This window comes from Chenopodium album, chromosome 12 (assembly GCF_948465745.1).
Source record: "Chenopodium album chromosome 12, dcCheAlbu1.1, whole genome shotgun sequence".
In the NCBI taxonomy this organism is placed as follows: Eukaryota; Viridiplantae; Streptophyta; class Magnoliopsida; order Caryophyllales; family Amaranthaceae; genus Chenopodium; species Chenopodium album.
Window position 1 is genome coordinate 47,727,913 of NC_137845.1, and position 18,332 is coordinate 47,746,244.

An 18,332-nucleotide genomic window follows, 5' to 3' on the forward strand; every position below is an offset into this window, starting at 1 on the left:
AAAAAATTGGAATTACCGCGCATTAGCTAAATTGCCGCGTTGCGGGGGATGATGACGTGGCACGAGGCCTAGTACCGTGACACGGTATTCTTCACCGTGTGACGGTGCTTTCCCGTGTCTTTTCCGCATTTCTTTTGGAAAAATTGTACACCGTGACATGACGCCACATGCTACGCCACGGTGGACTTTGCCGAGTCACGGCATTCTTCGCCGTGACATGGGATTTTTCCGTGTTTTCTCCGCGTACACACTGCGCCTTATCATTTTAGGGAAAAATAATGCACCGCGACACGGCAATCTGTACCGTGTCACGGCACCCTCTGACCGTGTCACGGCAGACACTGACTGTGTCACGGCACCCCAAATTAGGGTTTTTATCTTTTCTAGGGTACCATGTGATTCCCTACTCATTTCCTCTATAAATACCCCCTTCCTTTTTGCAGTTCGGGGCACCAAATCATTCTCTCTTCCTCTCTTCTACACCTAATCATTCTCTTCTCTCTCTCATACTCCAAGTCTTAAACCTATATTCCTAATTACATCATTTTTTCCTTAAGCACTCCAAGGAGGAGTCCATACAACACATGAGGTTCCGTCCTTAAACCAAGGCGTGAAAGGTAGAATTAACTGAGGGTTTGGACCAAATCAACTCTACTTTTTATTTAATTTAATTTCCATTTGATTTATATTTTTATTGATGTTACTAACAGTTTATTCATGATGTAGCAATTTAAAGGAGCGCGCGAAATGTGAGTAATTAATTATTTTTATTACTTATTTTATTTTTATATTGCTAGTATCATGATTAGGTTAATTTATATTTGATTTGACTAACAATTTATTGTTAAATTGCTTCCAATATTAATGTTTATTCTATTATATATTTGTTGATCACCATATTGCATGTTTAAAGGGAATATGTAATTGAAAATCACGCCTAATAAGATAATTTGGACGACCGGCTTAGATTCCTTTTTAATCTTGTTGTTTAATTAAGTGATCACAAATATTTTAGAATTATATGTTGCATTAATATTCAACCAATTTAGCATAATTATAGTTTGGAGCGAATTGAATCTTTGTTTGCATGCCTTTGAGATCGCAGGAATCACTTTCACTATAAGAATCGAGTAGAGGCCAATACGGGCAAATGTGACTCCATGACTCATTTCGTACCATCATCCGTGATCCTCCTTTTGTGGTTCCGAACCATATGGAGTTAGTAATCTAACGGATTATGAATGGGGTGTAACCTTCACAGGTCAATCGTTGTCCCTTTATCGTGGTTGCCTTTTATGATCCGTGAACGGTTTACAAGTTCCTTAAAAACTTGTTGGCGGCTCCCTACTTTATTTGTCCCTAATCGTATATATCAATTCCCACTTCCTATGAGTGCCAAGCATATTCGCAACATACTTAATTACGTAGGCGCAGTTCAAACGACGCCTACAGAAGTATAATTTTTACCCTTGAAAAAAGTATATACGGAGTACAATATAATTTTAACCCTTGAAAAAAGTATATACACTATGTTCAGAGCCATAAAATATTAAAATGACATTACAATTTCTTTAAATAAATAGAACATTATAAATCCTACGTTGAGTTAAAAAAAAAAAAATTATACACAATCATGTACTAAAAATCTAAGATTACTAGGAGCTTAGGAGGGTTACCAACTTAAAATACATTTTTACACAAGACATGTAGGCCTTCAATAAACTGTAATTTCATAACTTCAGTTTTTTCAGTGTTCCACTATACACTGGTGAAACAGGACTTACAGGTGTATTTCATGGCTGGTAGAGTTGAAATCCAGTACAATAGAAGGAAATGACAAAGCTCCTTGCAAACCCCAATTCAATGCTTTAAGTAATCGGGATTTTATCATATTGTAGAACAACAAAGACAATTCAAAGGGGCTGACATCAACGATCTCCCATATTTACAGGCAGTGATCGAGGAAATTCTCTGCTTACATCCTCTAGTCCCATTCCTTGTAGGCTTGTACCAAGAAAGGAGGTTTCTGTAGCACACAAGTTTTTTGTGAATACATGCAGAATCGAAAGAGACTCAGAAAAGCTGGGATGATCCATTAGCTTCAAGCCTGAGAGTTTTATAGGGTAAAATTATGACAGAATAAAATAAAGGAGCAGCAATATGAACTACTACCCTTTGGAGCAGGGAGAAGAATGTGTACAAGGAATCTGCTAGCTCATAATAATGCTAAATCTCAGATCAGGTGCTCTACTGCGCAATTTTGACTGGAACTAGAAAGTTGTAAGACCCCTGATACAATTGATTGGGAGGATAAGATCAGGTTGACAGTAAAAACTTGTACAGCTGAAAGTGATACCAAGGAAGTATTATGTCTAACTAAATTGCACCAGGAAATGAGTCATTTCTGTAACGATCAAACTCTCATCGAGTCCCAAAAGGAGTATGGAACATCAAAAAAGAGCATAATATACACTTTTCTCATTTCTTCTTACACCCTTTCCCAACATTCTTGCCTTTTCTTTCTCTACCCATTTCAATCTTAATTCTACTTCTAACAATGGTTTTCAAGTCACATGACAATTCCAAGTGCGAATATCAATTTAGGACCAAAAGAGTAATAAATTAGGCAATCACAGGTTTGACAGGGGATAAGAGCTGAGCCTATCTAATTGAGTTATGTAAGCTACAAATTTAAACATAACACATTGCTGAAGATGCAAGTTATAACAATAAAAATTGAGAATTACGTGTCTACCTTGATATGGTCTACATTTACTAGTTTTCATTCCACATAATAAAACTTTGTTTGCATCAACTCCTCTCCCTTTGTTCTATAAAACCATGTCTACGGTTTCTTCCTTATAAAGAAAGTAAAAGGCAAAAACATAATGCTCTTTTAGGCTTATAGCTTTCCCTTAAAAAAAGTAATCTTTCACATAATTATCAAGCAGATAAAGAAAATTGGCATTTACAATTCAAAAGATAAAATTAGGGGCATGTAGTAACTCTAGTAATTTAGTAAGACATTTCCGCTTCAGACTCTCTGCAACAAGCTTTAATACGCTTAAGGTCCATAAACAAATAGTACGTCTGGTTAATAATTGACGGAAAGGGAGGACAAGGATGGGAGAAGTAGGTTTGTATTTCCCCTTGAATTTTCTTTCCTCTTCTCTTCGCCAATTAATATCCAAATAGAGAAATTTAGATCCGTCAATACACTTCCTTTTTCTTTCACTTCAAGCACAATTATCCAAAGACATTATAATATACAAAGTATGAGTAGAAACATTCTTCAAAAAAAAAAAAAAAAAAAAGTATTTATAGAAACACTCAGGTCCATGACAATCCAAAACTAAACCAACCAAAGAACAAGGAGACCAACAACAAAGATGAGTAGCTATCTGAAAAATGCACTTCTCTTAATGACAACCATAATGGTCTTCATCAGCAAAAACATAGTACTAAAAACAGCACTAAAAATTGGGACATGTGAACCTACAAGGCAGCTTACAAAACTCATTATACCATCACCAGACAGAAGGCATTTTTGCTTCAGCACAACCACTAAAGGACTGAACGCTAAAACTGAGATGGCATGTGGAACAAGCCTTATATGATGTAGGTCTACAACAGAAACAATAACCGCCACTCAACATCCGAGTTTGAAAATTAAATAGACATTCGATTCCTATCAAATGAAATGTGGCCTTCTCCCCATCTCCATCTTCCAACAAAAAAATCAGCCTGTTTTACCCATCACATTAAAAACATTCAACCAACAAAATTATATATATTCAAATGAGAAATAAACTGAATTTGACAAGGTTAGAGCAGAAAAGATGAAAATCTGCATAGTAGAAGCCAGACTGATACTTACACGAGTAAAGGAAGAAGACATCAAACTTAAATTCTGAGGTTACACATCACACATCTCATGTAAAATATAAACAATGCTTTACAACAGTCTAATATGATGGCTACAGATTGGCAAGAAGAAGGGAGAAGAACAAGTTATGCAATCTAGGATACAGTAAAACAATGTATAGCTATTGTATAAAAAGATGGTTAACTAATCTGCTATCTCCGATGGATTCCTCGCTATGTGAAACAAAGGTTTCTCCATACAACTGAGTCCGGCATGGCCCTTTACCAAACTTATAGTGAAGCTTCCAAAAATACAGCACTTCTCTGTATGTGTACCACTATCATTAGATAAACAAAGAAGGTCTGCCCCAATTTTATCAAGCATTGCAAGCAATAGTATCTGTCTGAATTGCATATTCATCGTAAACTCGGTTACCACTCGCTTCCAAGAAAACCATCTCATTCACGTCTCTGCCAAATCTATATAGATAGTTCAAACCCAACAAAAGTTCTATAATTGCAGCTTCAGTCTTTGATTGATTTGCAAAATACAACGTCTGCACTAGAAGAAGATTCCCACGGGAAACAATATGCTGCTTCTCATAATTCCTTTCAGAGTGCCATCTAACTGTGTTATGCGCAAGAGGAGAAAGCCATTCCAACATTCTCGCTATTGCCAGACTCCATTCCGTAGCAAGGGCAGAATCATAGGCTGAGGAAGCAAAGGATTTGGTGTACAGTTTTAGTCTAGCCCTCAACATGCTCCTTATGCTTGTTGTTAACATATCGTATAGATCCTCCCTTGCATCATGGGAAATCAGGTGAGGCGATGAAGCAAGCTTTTCAATTAATATAATAATGTTTGCATAATGGAGACTTAAGGCAGCACTTCCCAGAGAACATGGAGGAGTATTTGACAATATACACTGTGAAAGATAAACTGAGCTGCTCGTGGGAAATGTGCTGTCATGAGAAGAAGGATCCAAATTGTTTAATTTTCCATCCACATCACTCAACACAATAGCTGCGGAACTTGAAGGCCCACTGCTTGTTGGCATACAGCTCTCAACTACTGGAGAATTACTTCCACCAACCATGCATCCTTTAAATGGTCCTGATTGAGCAAATCGTTTTGTGTTTAAAAATGGGAACTTTTTATGTGGATTATGTTCATTCTGAAGAGTCTGTCTCTGTTGCCTTTTGCTAGCTCTCTTACTTCTAGTTGGCAATCCCAGTAAAGAGCTCGATCTAACCAAAGGTCCTGAATAAAAGATAGAGCTATGAGTTTCAGAGGGATAAACAGAAGATTGTACAAATGAGCGACTCCGTATCAGGGATCCAGCTGTAGGCTGAAGCCCTGCCGTGTGATTTCTGTCCAAATATATCACTTCATTAATTCCAAGCAGAAATTTAAGCCTCTCAATTATAGTAACTAGACATCTTGACAGAAGCTGCACTATGTAATCATATGTCCTAGACCAAGGGGACATTTCTCGTAAGTTTTTCACCTCCTGACGCTGCCAAATGACCTTCTGCTGAAATTCAAGCAATTTTACTCGACTGGTTTCTGGATTGCACTGCATTCTCCTCAATGTTTGTTCAAGCTCCACCAGCACCTCCATCTCTTGATGCAATTGTGATGTAGCAGCAACAAATCTCTCCAGTTTCTTAACTTTCTTCTCCATCTTCTTCCATCTATATTCCCATCCATACAATTCGGTAGAGTTCTCAAGAGGGCTGCTTAAAAGTTTGTCCAAACGATGATATACAGGATTAGAGCATTTCTTTCCTAACCTAGTGAGAGAGTGTGCAGCGTACCACAAATTCTCAACAATTTCCGCAAAAGCAAGGTTCATGAGAAAGTTTTCGTCATCTGATATAAGTTTTACAATCCCAGGCGAGTTAATAACATCTCCCCTCAACTGCGATATATGATTATCACTCAAACAATTCCATAAGTTAGCAACCTTAGACATCAAAGTCGACACCTCAAAAGCTAGAATTCCCATTACAGCTTTCTCAGAATGCGAACCATTTCTTCGTGAAATCCCCCATAAACTACTAAACCAGGACTCTTTCACTCCACCCCCCATCCTACACAAGCATACCCAGAACAAATTGAATTTAGTATGCAACAACATAAATGTGAAGGTAACGCATAAAAAAACATGATTTATGCCCTAATACAGTCACTTTGCCAATATATGACCCTTACTAACTACTCAAATGCCTACCCACAGTCTTGCAGAATACCAACCACAGGTGTTTTTACTTTTAGGGCCAATGTATATGTAATTACAAAGTACAAACTACTTACATGTCTCGTAAACAAAAACACGAAATGGGTCGAATTTAACTTATTCCTATCAACCCAAATCTCTTCGAAAACATACCAGAACATATCCTAAAATCCAACATAGGCAATAGAATACCCAGGGGCTCAAAGTGTTGCATTCAAGTTCAACAAATTGGTAAAACCCATAAATTTATGGACATAATATAATGATATTATGAAAACAAGCTTTAACAAAATCAATAACTCAACGGCATTTCATGACAAACAGAAATTACAACCTAGTTCACTAGTTGAGCCAAATGAACAACTTTGACAATGCAACATAATTACTATCCAACTTACTTCAAGATAATTCTAATTCATGATATCACTTTAATCAAATTCAAATAATTAAAGGGGACAAAATTGAAAGCATAGAAAACCCAAATTATTTACTCAACCCCACAATAAAAAAACATACTTTTAAATCAAATTAAAACAGTGACCATTCAAACACACAAATGAAAAAATAAACCAAAACAAACACCATTATTAGCAAAAACAAGCATAAATCTGAAATTAAACAAATTAACAACCAAAACTAGTACTGTACTTAAAAAAAATGAAGTGAGGAAAAGACTAACCCAGAAAAGATGTGTTCCTGAGGAGAGAGAAAATGGGATCCGACCCAGAAACAAGAATTGGGTAACCGTGTGGAATAATGAATTAATAATTGCAAAGTGAAGGAGTGTGTGAATGAGTGAGAAGTGATGATATGATACTGCCAACTTTATTATTGTTGCGTTCAATTTTGAATGAAAGGGAATGAAATGAAATGTCGTCCAAATTGTAAGGCCCACATCTATCTGTCTTTAAGCTTATAGGTTCATCTCTTTTTTTTACAGTAAAGCTTTATAAAACCAAGGGGTCACCGCGTCAAAGTATATCCCTTTATATGGATAGGCGGCCACAGCTGCTCACAAGGCTCCAATTATCTTCTTACTCTTTTGGTCTCGGATTAGTTTCACTGATTATATTGATAAAGACTCAAATTTGGTCCATTTGATTGTATATGTATGCAAATATGCAATTACTTCCTCCGCTCATCAAGCTAAGCTTGGTTTAGTGGGGAAAAAAAAATACATCTTTTAACTTTAAGATTGGGAATTCAATCCTCACTTGAAACAATTTAAGGGTGAGGATCTGTTATTCTTCCCCTTTTACTATCAAAATATCTGACTCGCAAATATCAGATCAAAAACCGTGAGAGTTAAGATACGGTTAGAGTCTTTCTCATCCATTTAAAAAAAAAAAATACAAGTGGTTTGAAGGAGAGAAAATGCGCACTATACTATTATTTCTTTGACCATGGCTTTGTCCCAACTTACTCTTTTTCTTTCACTAGGTTATTATCTCACAAAATTTTTCCTCGAAAGGTTTTAAAGTTCAAAACCTTATTTTGGTATTTACTGTTGGATATTTATTCTGTAAATATTTTTTGTATTAATGAAGGATTACGTATCTAATGTAGAGTTGTGTTGTATGATAATTTGTATGACTATTGGATTGTATATTTGAATAACTGTAACTTTTCATTGATAATTGTTAAGGTGAATAGTTGTTTTATTTCATTAACTCTTCAGTAGTTATAATGGATAATTGTGTCATTTCATTACTTACACCTTTTCATCCATGTTTCTAAGTCTATAAATAATTGTTGGTTGTTTTGATTTATGGGGATTGAATATATTAGTTTTTAATTAATCTATCTAAATACACATGCATATAGTTGTGGTTACTCTAATCTAGTTTGTTCGTCGGTTTCTTATAATTACAATACCATTTTATAAGAAACGAATCTCGTTCTATCCTGGGAGACAGTTTTTGCATTTTTTTTATTTTATATATTTGTTGCTTTTCATATTACAATATATTATAGTTTCTAAAGTTCATTGATGAATTAGTAATATAGTGTACTTTGTTCTGTTTTATTTTTGATGCAACTTGTGATTTGCATTAATTAATTGTTCAAGTATAAAGAGTTTGAAGTGTATGTATTGAGCGTAAAACTTCATTTTCTTACTTTGTTCAGTTTTATTGTTACTTTTTAATATTCTTTTGTACGTAAAACTTCAACCATTATTATTGGTTAGGTGAAGTTTGTATTTTTTTTTTTAAAAAAAATAAAATTAATTAACAAGGAAATATTACCATATTTTGATTGTTCAAAAAGGAAATGTCAATTATGTGTTGAATCTAAATTTACTAGACAACCATTTCATTCAATTGATGGAAAAAAACCGAACCTTTAGATTTAATACCTACTGATTTATGTGACATGAAATCACTGTCATCTAGGGGAGGTAAAAATTATTTTGTAACCTTTATAGATGATTGTAGTAGATATTGTTATGTCTATTTTTTATTTAAGTAGAAAAGATGAGGTTATTGGTGCCTTTAAAAACTACAAAAGTGAAGTTGAAAATCAATTGGGTAAGAATATTAAAATAATAAGAAGCAATAGGGGTGGTAAAAGGAAATTTGTTCAAAATTTGGTATTATACATCAATCTACTGCTCCTTATGCACTGCAGTCTAATGGAGTTGCGGAGAGAAAAAATAGGACATTAAAAGAAATGATGAGTGCTATGTCTAATAGTTTTTTACTAAAAAATTTGTGGGGGGAGGCTATTCTAAGTGCAAATTATATACTTAATAGAGTGTCTCATAAAAAGACACAAAAAACACCCTATGAACTATGGAAAGGAAAGAAGCCATCCTTGAAATATTTTCGAGTGTGGGGGTGTTAAAGTTTCGGTTCCTAAGCCTAAAAAGGTAAAAATAGGCCCGAAAACTATAGATTGTGTTTTATTGGATATGCACTAAATAGTAGTGCATACCAGTTTTTGGTATACAAATCAGAAATAGAAGATATACACGCTAATACAATTATTGAGTCAAGAGACTGTGTATTCTTTGAAGACATCTTTTCGTATAAATCAGAAAAGGGTGACAATAGTCATGAAGATGGGTCTAATAGGAAAAATAAAAGATCTCGAGATATTAAGGGTCTCGAAATAGAGGAGCCTAGACGTAGTAAAGGATAAAGGACTTCTATGTCATTTGGTCCAGATTTTCTAACTTTCATGTTAAAAGATGAGCCTAAAACTTTTAATGAGGCCATGTCGTCTCCAAAATCTTTTCATTGGAAAGAAGCTGTCAATAGTGAAATTGAATCCATAATGCACAATAATACTTGGGGATTAACAAATTTTCCCTCTAGTGTTAAGCCTTGAGTTGTAAATGGATTTTTACGAAAAAGAGAAAAGTTGATGGATCTATTGACAAATACAAGGCAACACTAGTTATAAGGGGTAATAACCAATGAGAGGGACTTGATTATTTCGATACCTATTCTTCAGTTACCCGAATAACATCCATTAGAATGTTAGTTGCTTTTGCAGCATTGAGTGGCCTTGAAATACATCAAATGGATGTTAAAACTGCATTTTTGAATGGCGATCTAAAAGAAGAGATTTATAAACAACAACCGGAAGAGTTTGTTGTTCTTGGACAAGAAAATAAAGTTTGTTGCCTTGTTAAATCTCTTTATGGTTTAAAACAAGCATCGAAACAATGACATAAAAATTTTAATGTAATGTTCTCAAATGGGTTTAAAATCAATGAGTATGATAAATGTGTTTATATTAAGACAACTCATAATGGATATGTTATTGTGTACTTGTATGTTGATGACATGCTTATAATAGGTAGTGATATTAGTCATATTAATGCCACTAAGCGCATGTTGACTAATAGATTTGAAATGAAAGATATGGGTGTTGCAGATATAATTTTAGGGATTAAAATTCATAAGACATCTGATGGTTTAGCTCTTCTCAATCTCATTACATTGAGAAAGTTTTGAGCAAGTACAAGGGTTTAGGCATAAATCCTATGAGGACACCCATAGACATTAATTTATACCTTGCCAAGAACAATGGCCAAAGTGTATCTCAAAAAGAATTTTCTCGTATTTTAGACAATTTAATGTACATCATGAATTGTACTAGGCCTGATATAACTTTTGCTGTTAGCAAATTAAGCCGTTTTACGAATAATCCAAATGGAGATCACTGGAAAGCACTAAAATGTGTATTAGGTTATCTAAAGCAAACTCAAAATTTTGGTTTGCATTACACCAAATATCCTGATGTACTTGAAGGTTATAGTGATGCGAATTGGATAACCGACTCCAAGGATACGAAATCTACCAGTGGATATTCATTTACACTAGGTGGAGGGGCGGTGTCTTGGAAGTCATCTAAGAAAACTTGTATTGCTCGATCTACCATGGAGTCTGAATTTATTGCTTTAGATAAAGCTGGTGAAGAAGCTGAGTGGCTTCGAAATTTTCTAAAAGATATTCCTAATTGGCCAAAACCTATGCCTGCTATTTGCATATATTGTGATAGTCAAGCTGCTATCGGAAGGGCAAGAAATGTCATGTATAATGGAAAGTCTAGACATATATGTCGTAGACATGATACCATTAGACAACTACTCTCTAGTGGAATTATCATGATGGACTTTGTAAGGTCAAAGGATAATATTGCGAATCCGTTAAAAAAAAGGTTTAACTAGAGAGCTAGTGGATAAGTCATCGAAGGGAATGGGGTTAAGACCTATCAATTAGTTATTATAGTGGCTACCCAACCTAGTTGAATGGAGATCCCAAGATCTAGGTTCAAAGGGACAACCAAGTTATGATAACTGTAAAAGCACAATAGAGTACAAAAACTATAATCCATTACTATATGTGACATTGGTGCTTATACGAGAAAGGTTAAGTTTAAGCTTAATATTAAGCTTAGATTTTTAATGATTTCTATTGGAAGGTATAGAAGTTACCTATGTGAGTGTGAGGACGGGCCGCCTCTATGAGAATTTTGAGGTCGAATTCTCTAAGAAACTTGCGAAACCAGGAGTGTCCATGCCAAAACGGACACGAACATGAGAACAAACTATTTTAGAGAAATAATTGTGTGATTTCTATTGTCTTAGTTTACAAACTTGGCTATTCAAAGTTGAAAAATACTATTGATCGACAGAGTAAGCTCGACGGACTTCACCAGGGGTGGTTCAAAAGTCTTTGACTACTAATCCCAATGCACATATTTTTCGTTGAGTAACCGCAATTGCATAACATACCATCATGTTTCATAATGAGTCTTTCTCATTAATGTGGGTGATGATAAATTTCAACTGTTTGTGAATGAGAAATTCTTCATTAATGTGGGTTGTTGTTGGATATTTATTTTGTAAATATTTTTTGTATTAATGAAGAATTACATATCTAATGTAGAGTTGTGTTGTATGACTTTGTATGACTATTGGATTGTATATTTGGATAATTGTAACTTTTCATTGATAATTGTTAATGTGAATAGTTGTACTGTTATTTCATTGACTCTTCAGTAGTTATAATGGATAATTGTGTCATTTCATTACTTGCACCTTTTCATCCATGTTTCTTTGTCTATAAATAATTGTTGGTTATTTTGATTTATGGGGATTGAATATATTAGTTTTTAATTAATCTATCTAAATACACGTGCATATATTTGCGGTTACTCTAATCTAGTTTGTTCGCTGGTTTCTTATAATTACAATCCATTTTACAACAAACGAAATCCGTTCTATCCTGGGAGACAATTGCTTAATAACCTTGGGTATCATAGAGGGAGCAAAATTGTCTTAAGGACACAACGTGATTCGTTGGGCTCAGGTCATAATAATTTACATTTGAATTAAGTATAAAGGTATATGTTATGTTTTATTTGTTTTATATAATAGTTAAATTATTTGATTTTTTAATACTAAGTTTCCTATAGTATCAATAACAATGACTCTTTTCTACTCCTATGAACCATTTTTTTTTATAAGGTAAAGAGAAAGATCATGACCGTATCTCAACCCTCACAGTTTTTTTGGTTTTGGTTTTTGCGAGTCAGACACTTTGAGAGTAAGGAAGATATCCCCACTCTCCAATAGACCTGGCAATCCTGACCCGACCCGTAACCCGAAAGTTGACCCAAAAATGACCCGAACCCGAACTAACCCGACCCAACCCGAACCCGACTCGAAATGGAGTTGACCCGAATGACCTGACCCGAAATTGACCCGAAACCCGAATTTGACTCAACTCGAAATGACCCGAAACCTGAAGTGACCCGACTCGATTTTAACCTGAATTAATTGACCCGAATCGACCCAACCCGAATTGACCCGAATCCTAAAGTGAATAGGGTGAAACGGTGAATTACTTAGTTTAGAGCTTCTTTCTTTCCTAAGTAATAGGTACTCACGATTTTTTTATATTTTTTTAACTTTACTTTATTTTTCCAACTATTTTTTTTAAGTGAATTTACTTTGGTGACCCGACACAAACTTGACCCGAATTGACTCGACCAGAAATTGACCCGAAAATTAATCCTAAAAATTGACCCAACCCGAATAGACACGACCCAAATTTGACCCGAAGTGCTGACCCGAAACCCGAATCGACCCGACCCGACCTGAATATTTGCTGACCCGAACTTGACCCGACCCGAATGACCCGATTGCCAGGTCTACTCTCCAAGTATCTCCAGTGAGAACTATACCCCCAGTCTAAAGATTGAAAGGTACAATTTTTATCGATAAACCAAGCTTAGCTTGATAAATCGTACAAATATTACCCAAGTCCTTTTCTACACTTGACTGAAATTTTCTTCTTCCAAAATCCAAAATTTCAAACCCATAATAACCCTCACTGACATTTCCTTCTTCCAAAGTCCCAGGCCATAAACCCTTAACCCTAAAATCCAATTTCTACGATTCATTTCTCAGCAATTGTCCTGTAATCTTAACATAATCAATAATGGCGTTTGCTCAGAATCTTCGTCAAATCTTTAGCAGAGCTTCTTCTTCTGCTTCCCCGATTCTATCGCAGCTATCTTCAATTCGCCTCAACACCACACTCACTTCTCCTAAGCTCTTCGTCAGCGGTATGATAAACTCCTTTTTTTTTTTTTTTTCTTTTTCTCAAAAATAAATTAATTCCTCTGTTTTTTTGGTAAATGATTAGTCTTTGCTTTTGTTTAATGTTCATTGCATTACTTATTTATGTGTAGACTAATTTATTCTTTGCCATTTACTATGAATCGATGGATTGTAGATGTTGAGACCACTCGACTAGCTTAGTTGATTAAAGTCTTAGGGTAGTAATCGAGACATGGTATCGATTCCGGTCTATATCGAAACCTTTGTGGCTCATGGATATGTTATAGATGCACTTGAATGGAATAGTTAATTGCTATTTTGGGTTGGCACTTGGTAAATGTAAGGATAGCGAGAAAAAGATAATTCAAGTGTAGCTTAGAGTTTGGTTGATGATTAGGAATAGTTAACAATTTCAAAATTACATTTTTAAACATTGGATTTGGATTTTCAGTTTCAATGGAGAAATTTAGAGCTATGCAAGATTCAAGATATTTCGGTTTCAATCGAGTAGATTATGGTTATATATGTTTGATTAGGAGAATATATGTGTTATTTAGGATTTGAGTTGTGTTTGAGAAGTTATGAGAGAAAGAAGGGTAAGTTCAGGTGCAGTTGGTTTCTTAATTGTCCGCTTTTGTACATTTTCATTTCACAATTTCTAATTGGAAAAGGTGTGGGATGAGTAAAAATGCAATGGACATAACAAGCTTGATTGCAAGAGATTGCAATATCACTACGATGTTTTTAAATTTGGTGCTTTTTTGGACTTGTTAATTGTCTCTAGGATATTTGACAAAGGAATACTGTTAAGTTGAAGTGCAAAAATTATTAGGTTTGGACTTCAAAAGGGTTTTTTTTTTTTTCTTTATAGCCTCATTTCATTATTTGTGCGTCACTCTTTTATCGCCTAATATCCTTCCTGCATCAACATGGTAGGGAATATTGCACTTGTGTTATTTAGTGAAATTACTGAAGTTCTGTGCCATAGCTTTTATATGCAAACATACGGTCTTTGTAATTTTCATATTTATTGTGAATTTTATACGGTCACTTGTTTTTCTTCTTCTAAAAGCGTAAGGAATGTTCTTTTTTGTAAGCAAATGGCACATTGGCAATCATGGAACATTAGCAAGAAGTATCCTCTCAACCCCAATAAAAAAAGGGTGAAGTTGTGAGTCAATGCATATATATTAATCATATAATGTTCTTGTGCAAATTTCATAAATAACCCTCATAATAAGAATAATAGTTACCCACCCTCCCCCTAGTGTAATAGTTCCCCATTCTTCACTTATTATCACACCACCACTACATAAAACTCCTTACAATCACACCATCACTATCTCCTCCTCCTCCTCCTCTATATTTACAATCACACCATCACTTATTAGCACATGAACTTATACGAACATTTTTTCTTTGAAAAAAGAGAACATGGCAGTAGTCAACTTTGAGGAATTTTGAGGCTATCAGGTTATTGTTGTAAAATTTAAGAAGAGTCCTTGCCTATTTTTTGGTTTGTGTATTTCAGACAGCCTTTGAAAGGAATGTTGCCTTTCTTAGCATAGCCAGCATCGACGTTAAAGATGTTATATCTGTCAAATTGCAGCTGTTCTTAATACATAAAGATATTTTTTTTTTTTTTTTTTTTTTTTTTTTTTTTAAAAATAAAAAAAAAAACACCTATTTCGTGCTTGTCATTAGTTATAATACACTCTATGGTAGCTCGTATAATTGTCTTCATTCTACATTTCATTGTGAAGTTAATGTATAACAGTGAGGAAGTTTATTGACCATTCCATGATGATCATACTAGTACCAACATTTTAACTCGCCTGGTCGTAAGGACTCATTTTTATTATCAGCGATGTGCTAAATGTGTATATGCTAGCAGCTAGGTTTCTGTCTGACACTCTTACAGAGTTACTGCTTGTGCCACAATACAGAACCAGAAAGCTACATGCTCTTGATCAACTGATTGTTATATTGATCTCCTAAGTTGATGTGATCACTTGGACTTTGTACTGTTGTTGTGTGCAACTCATTATGAACCAATGTAATAAGCAATCATATTTAGAGAAATTGAACAATTTGTACAACTCCCTCCATACTGTTGTTGACCAAGTTTTATGTTAGACCATAGAGTCACTTTTCTTTTCAACAATAGTTGCTAAATAATTATGGAGTATATTAACATGTTCATTAACTTAATCTCACTAGAATAATGGAAAGGTGGCTATTTCTCTTTGCAATGTCCCCAGTGCCACACACCAATCTACAATTTACTTATTTAAGGATTTATTTTTTTTTTTTCAATTATTATTTAGAATTCATATTCACTAATGACTAATCACTAGGTGTTGGTTAACTAAAAAATTTAAAGAATTTTCTTTTCTCAGTATCTGATATACCTATTTTAAGTGAATGACTAATTTCAGGAGTTTCCAATTTAGGATAAAATTATTGAAAGTTACAGCTGCTAAAAATTGTGCTTATTGGCTATATCAATTTTGAGAGTGTTTATCTTTGGACTTTGTGGTACAGGACTTAGCAGAATGACTACAGATGATAAATTCACAGAAGCATTTGCTCCCTTCGGGCAACTTGTTGAAGGTATCCTTGAACATTTGAAGTTGCTTGTCTGAATTTCAATCAGGTTCTTGGTGTTTTTGTAGTTGGCAGTTAATCAATTCTTTATGATGAATGCAGCAAAAATCATCGTAGATAGACCTACAGGAAAGTCGAAGGGATTTGGTTTTGTAACATATGCCACTATAGAAGAAGCTGAAAAAGCACGTGAAGCAATGAACGCTAAGTTTTTGGATGGATGGGTTATCTTTGTCGATCCTGCCAAGCCAAGGGAGCCTAGACCGCCACCTCAACACGAATCACAACCTCAACAAAATGGCTATTCTGTAAACAAGACTGTCGGATATTACAGGCAATAGAAGTCTGCTTATAATCACAAGCAGAATTAAATTAAAAAGATAGTATATAGCCAAGGTACTGATGCATTATTGGAAATGAGGGGCAAAAATGCCCCAATCATTGTTTGATGATTCATTTGAAGTGTACACTTAAACAAATTCGGTCAGTTTAGGCCCTTTGCTGTATAATTGTTGAACCTTTTTTCGGTTTTTTTGATATCATTAATGCCTGCAGCTGCACCATGTACTACACTAACTGTATGTTGCTGGTAATGAATGTCGACTGGCAGGTGATGGTTATGAGAAACAGGTTAGCTAATCCTCGCTAAATTAGGTAGCAATTAAGCTTTAGTATCTCTTTTATACTTGTGGACTAGAGCTTGGATCTAGACTTGGAAAAATTTGTCATCTACTCAGGCCTACTTGATTATGTGTATGAAGACTATGAACTACACAATCCAAGCCTACATAGACACATAGCGATTGAAGTCATTTGATTTTGCGTTGAGTCTAAGTCTACTAGATTACTAATGATTCAATTCAAAAATTAAAATGGATGGATAGGTCATGTTAGCAATTAGACTATCGTCATCTATAACTAGGGCAAGTAACGCGTGCGCCATAGCTAGCTATATTTGAAACTCTTTCAGTTTGACTTTACATTACAAATTTATTTCTTGTCACCATTAATGGAAGAAAAAATTTAAACAAATATGATTAGGGGTATAATTGTCCATGCAATATTCCTAAGAGTACAAAAAAAGGTAATTATCACTAATAAGGGTAAATAAGTAACTAAACATCTTAGAGGGTATAATTGTCCTATTACTATTCATTAACAAAACTTGTACATATTAATGAGGGTATATATATATATAAATATATATATATTTTAAGGATATAATTGGCAGCATACTATTCGTCAGAGTAATCTTGTACTCCCTCCGTTTTTTTTTTATTTGCATCACTTTTCTTTTGTGGTTGTTTTTTTTTTTATTTTTTTATTTTTATTTTTATTTGCATTACTTCTATATATGGTAACATTATACTATATTTTATATTTCTCTATCTTACTTTAAACCCAATTTATCATTTCTCTCTCTCTCATGGCCCCTACAACTCTCTCTCACATACTTTTACTTTCATGGTCATCGCATTACTTTTACTATAATATTATCATCCACTAACATTATTAATTAGTTTGGAGCAAATTGATTATTGTTTATATGTCTTTTAGGTGGCAATTAATACATTTCGAGTGGAGGTTAATACGAGCGAAATTGACTAGCGACTTAATCCATACCAACATCTCCAAATATCGATCTAGTCATGGTTGATGACCATTATGGAATTAATAATCTCATGGATTATGAAATAGGGGTGTAACCTTCATGAATCGAATCATTATTGCCTTCGGTTTGTCCCTTTTTGTGGTAGCTTTAATGATCTATGAATGGTTTACAAATTCCTTAAAAAAACTTGTTGGCAACTCCTTATTTTTCGTCATTTTCATTATATGTCAAGTCCAACTTCATATGATTGACAAACATATTCACAACATGCTCCACGTAGGCGCAATTCGAGCGACAATACAGTTAGCAAGTAAGAATTAGATTATAGAAACTAGTGGATTGCCAAATGATCATAAAAGTGAATTAATAAATGAAATAAAAGCATACTTGGAAAATAAGCATAGGAGATTTAGAATCAAAATATATATGATCTAATATAACTAAGATTTTATTGTATGAAAACAGAAAAACCTAGGAATTTAATTAATTGGAAAAATTGACTGGAATAATCTTAACTTTGCTCTATTCGTCCAAAATAATCTTAATTCTTGATATTTTTTAAATAATCAAAACTTTAATATAAATTTGCTTCCATGGTCCCAGATTACCTGTAACCTATTGAATAGGTAAATTTTTGTAGGAAATTTGAATTTTAACACTAGAAAAAGCACGAATTTGATTTTTAACACTACAAAAAAGTTTAATTTTAACACCAACAAAATTTTACAAAATTGGCATTCGCCACCACTTAACTGATTCATGGATGAAATTCGTTTGTGGGGCTTACAATGCCTAAGTGTTAGCATATTATTGGTCCAAAATAATAATTGTTTTTTTTTTAAAAAAAAAACCCTAAAACTACCTAGCTACCCACCCCCACCGTCAGCCCCACCTTTGGCAGCGCGCTGCCACCACTCCCTCACCTTGACAG

The 18,332-nt window shown here is 34.3% G+C and overlaps 2 protein-coding genes across 2 annotated transcripts; one reads left to right on the plus strand and one right to left on the minus strand.

The window, feature by feature from the left end:
- Window positions 1-3,882: 3,882 nt before the first annotated feature.
- Window positions 3,883-6,963, minus strand: LOC145572485 (protein PSK SIMULATOR 1-like). Its single transcript, XM_081631459.1, has 2 exons — window positions 6,784-6,963; window positions 3,883-5,958 (listed from the first exon to the last, which is right to left on the minus strand). The coding sequence occupies exon 2, from the start codon at window positions 5,955-5,957 to the stop codon at window positions 4,242-4,244; it is 1,716 nt and encodes a 571-aa protein (XP_081487585.1). The 5' UTR covers window position 5,958; window positions 6,784-6,963; the 3' UTR covers window positions 3,883-4,241.
- A 5,996-nt stretch (window positions 6,964-12,959) lies between these two features.
- LOC145572486 (organelle RRM domain-containing protein 2, mitochondrial-like) lies at window positions 12,960-16,359 on the plus strand. Its single transcript, XM_081631460.1, has 3 exons — window positions 12,960-13,187; window positions 15,727-15,795; window positions 15,892-16,359. Exons 1-3 carry the CDS (start codon window positions 13,061-13,063, stop codon window positions 16,128-16,130), a joined length of 435 nt encoding a protein of 144 aa, XP_081487586.1. The 5' UTR covers window positions 12,960-13,060; the 3' UTR covers window positions 16,131-16,359.
- Window positions 16,360-18,332: the final 1,973 nt, after the last annotated feature.

Bases quoted from the DNA above. Each gene is read 5' to 3' on its own strand.
- LOC145572485 (XM_081631459.1), bottom strand. From the start codon at position 5,957: ATGGGGGGTGGAGTGAAAGAGTCCTGGTTTAGTAGTTTATGGGGGATT.
- LOC145572486 (XM_081631460.1), top strand. From the start codon at position 13,061: ATGGCGTTTGCTCAGAATCTTCGTCAAATCTTTAGCAGAGCTTCTTCT. The intron at 13,188-15,726 runs GTATGATAAACT...TTTGTGGTACAG, and splicing joins TCCTAAGCTCTTCGTCAGCG to GACTTAGCAGAATGACTACA. The intron at 15,796-15,891 runs GTATCCTTGAAC...TGATGAATGCAG, and splicing joins CTTCGGGCAACTTGTTGAAG to CAAAAATCATCGTAGATAGA.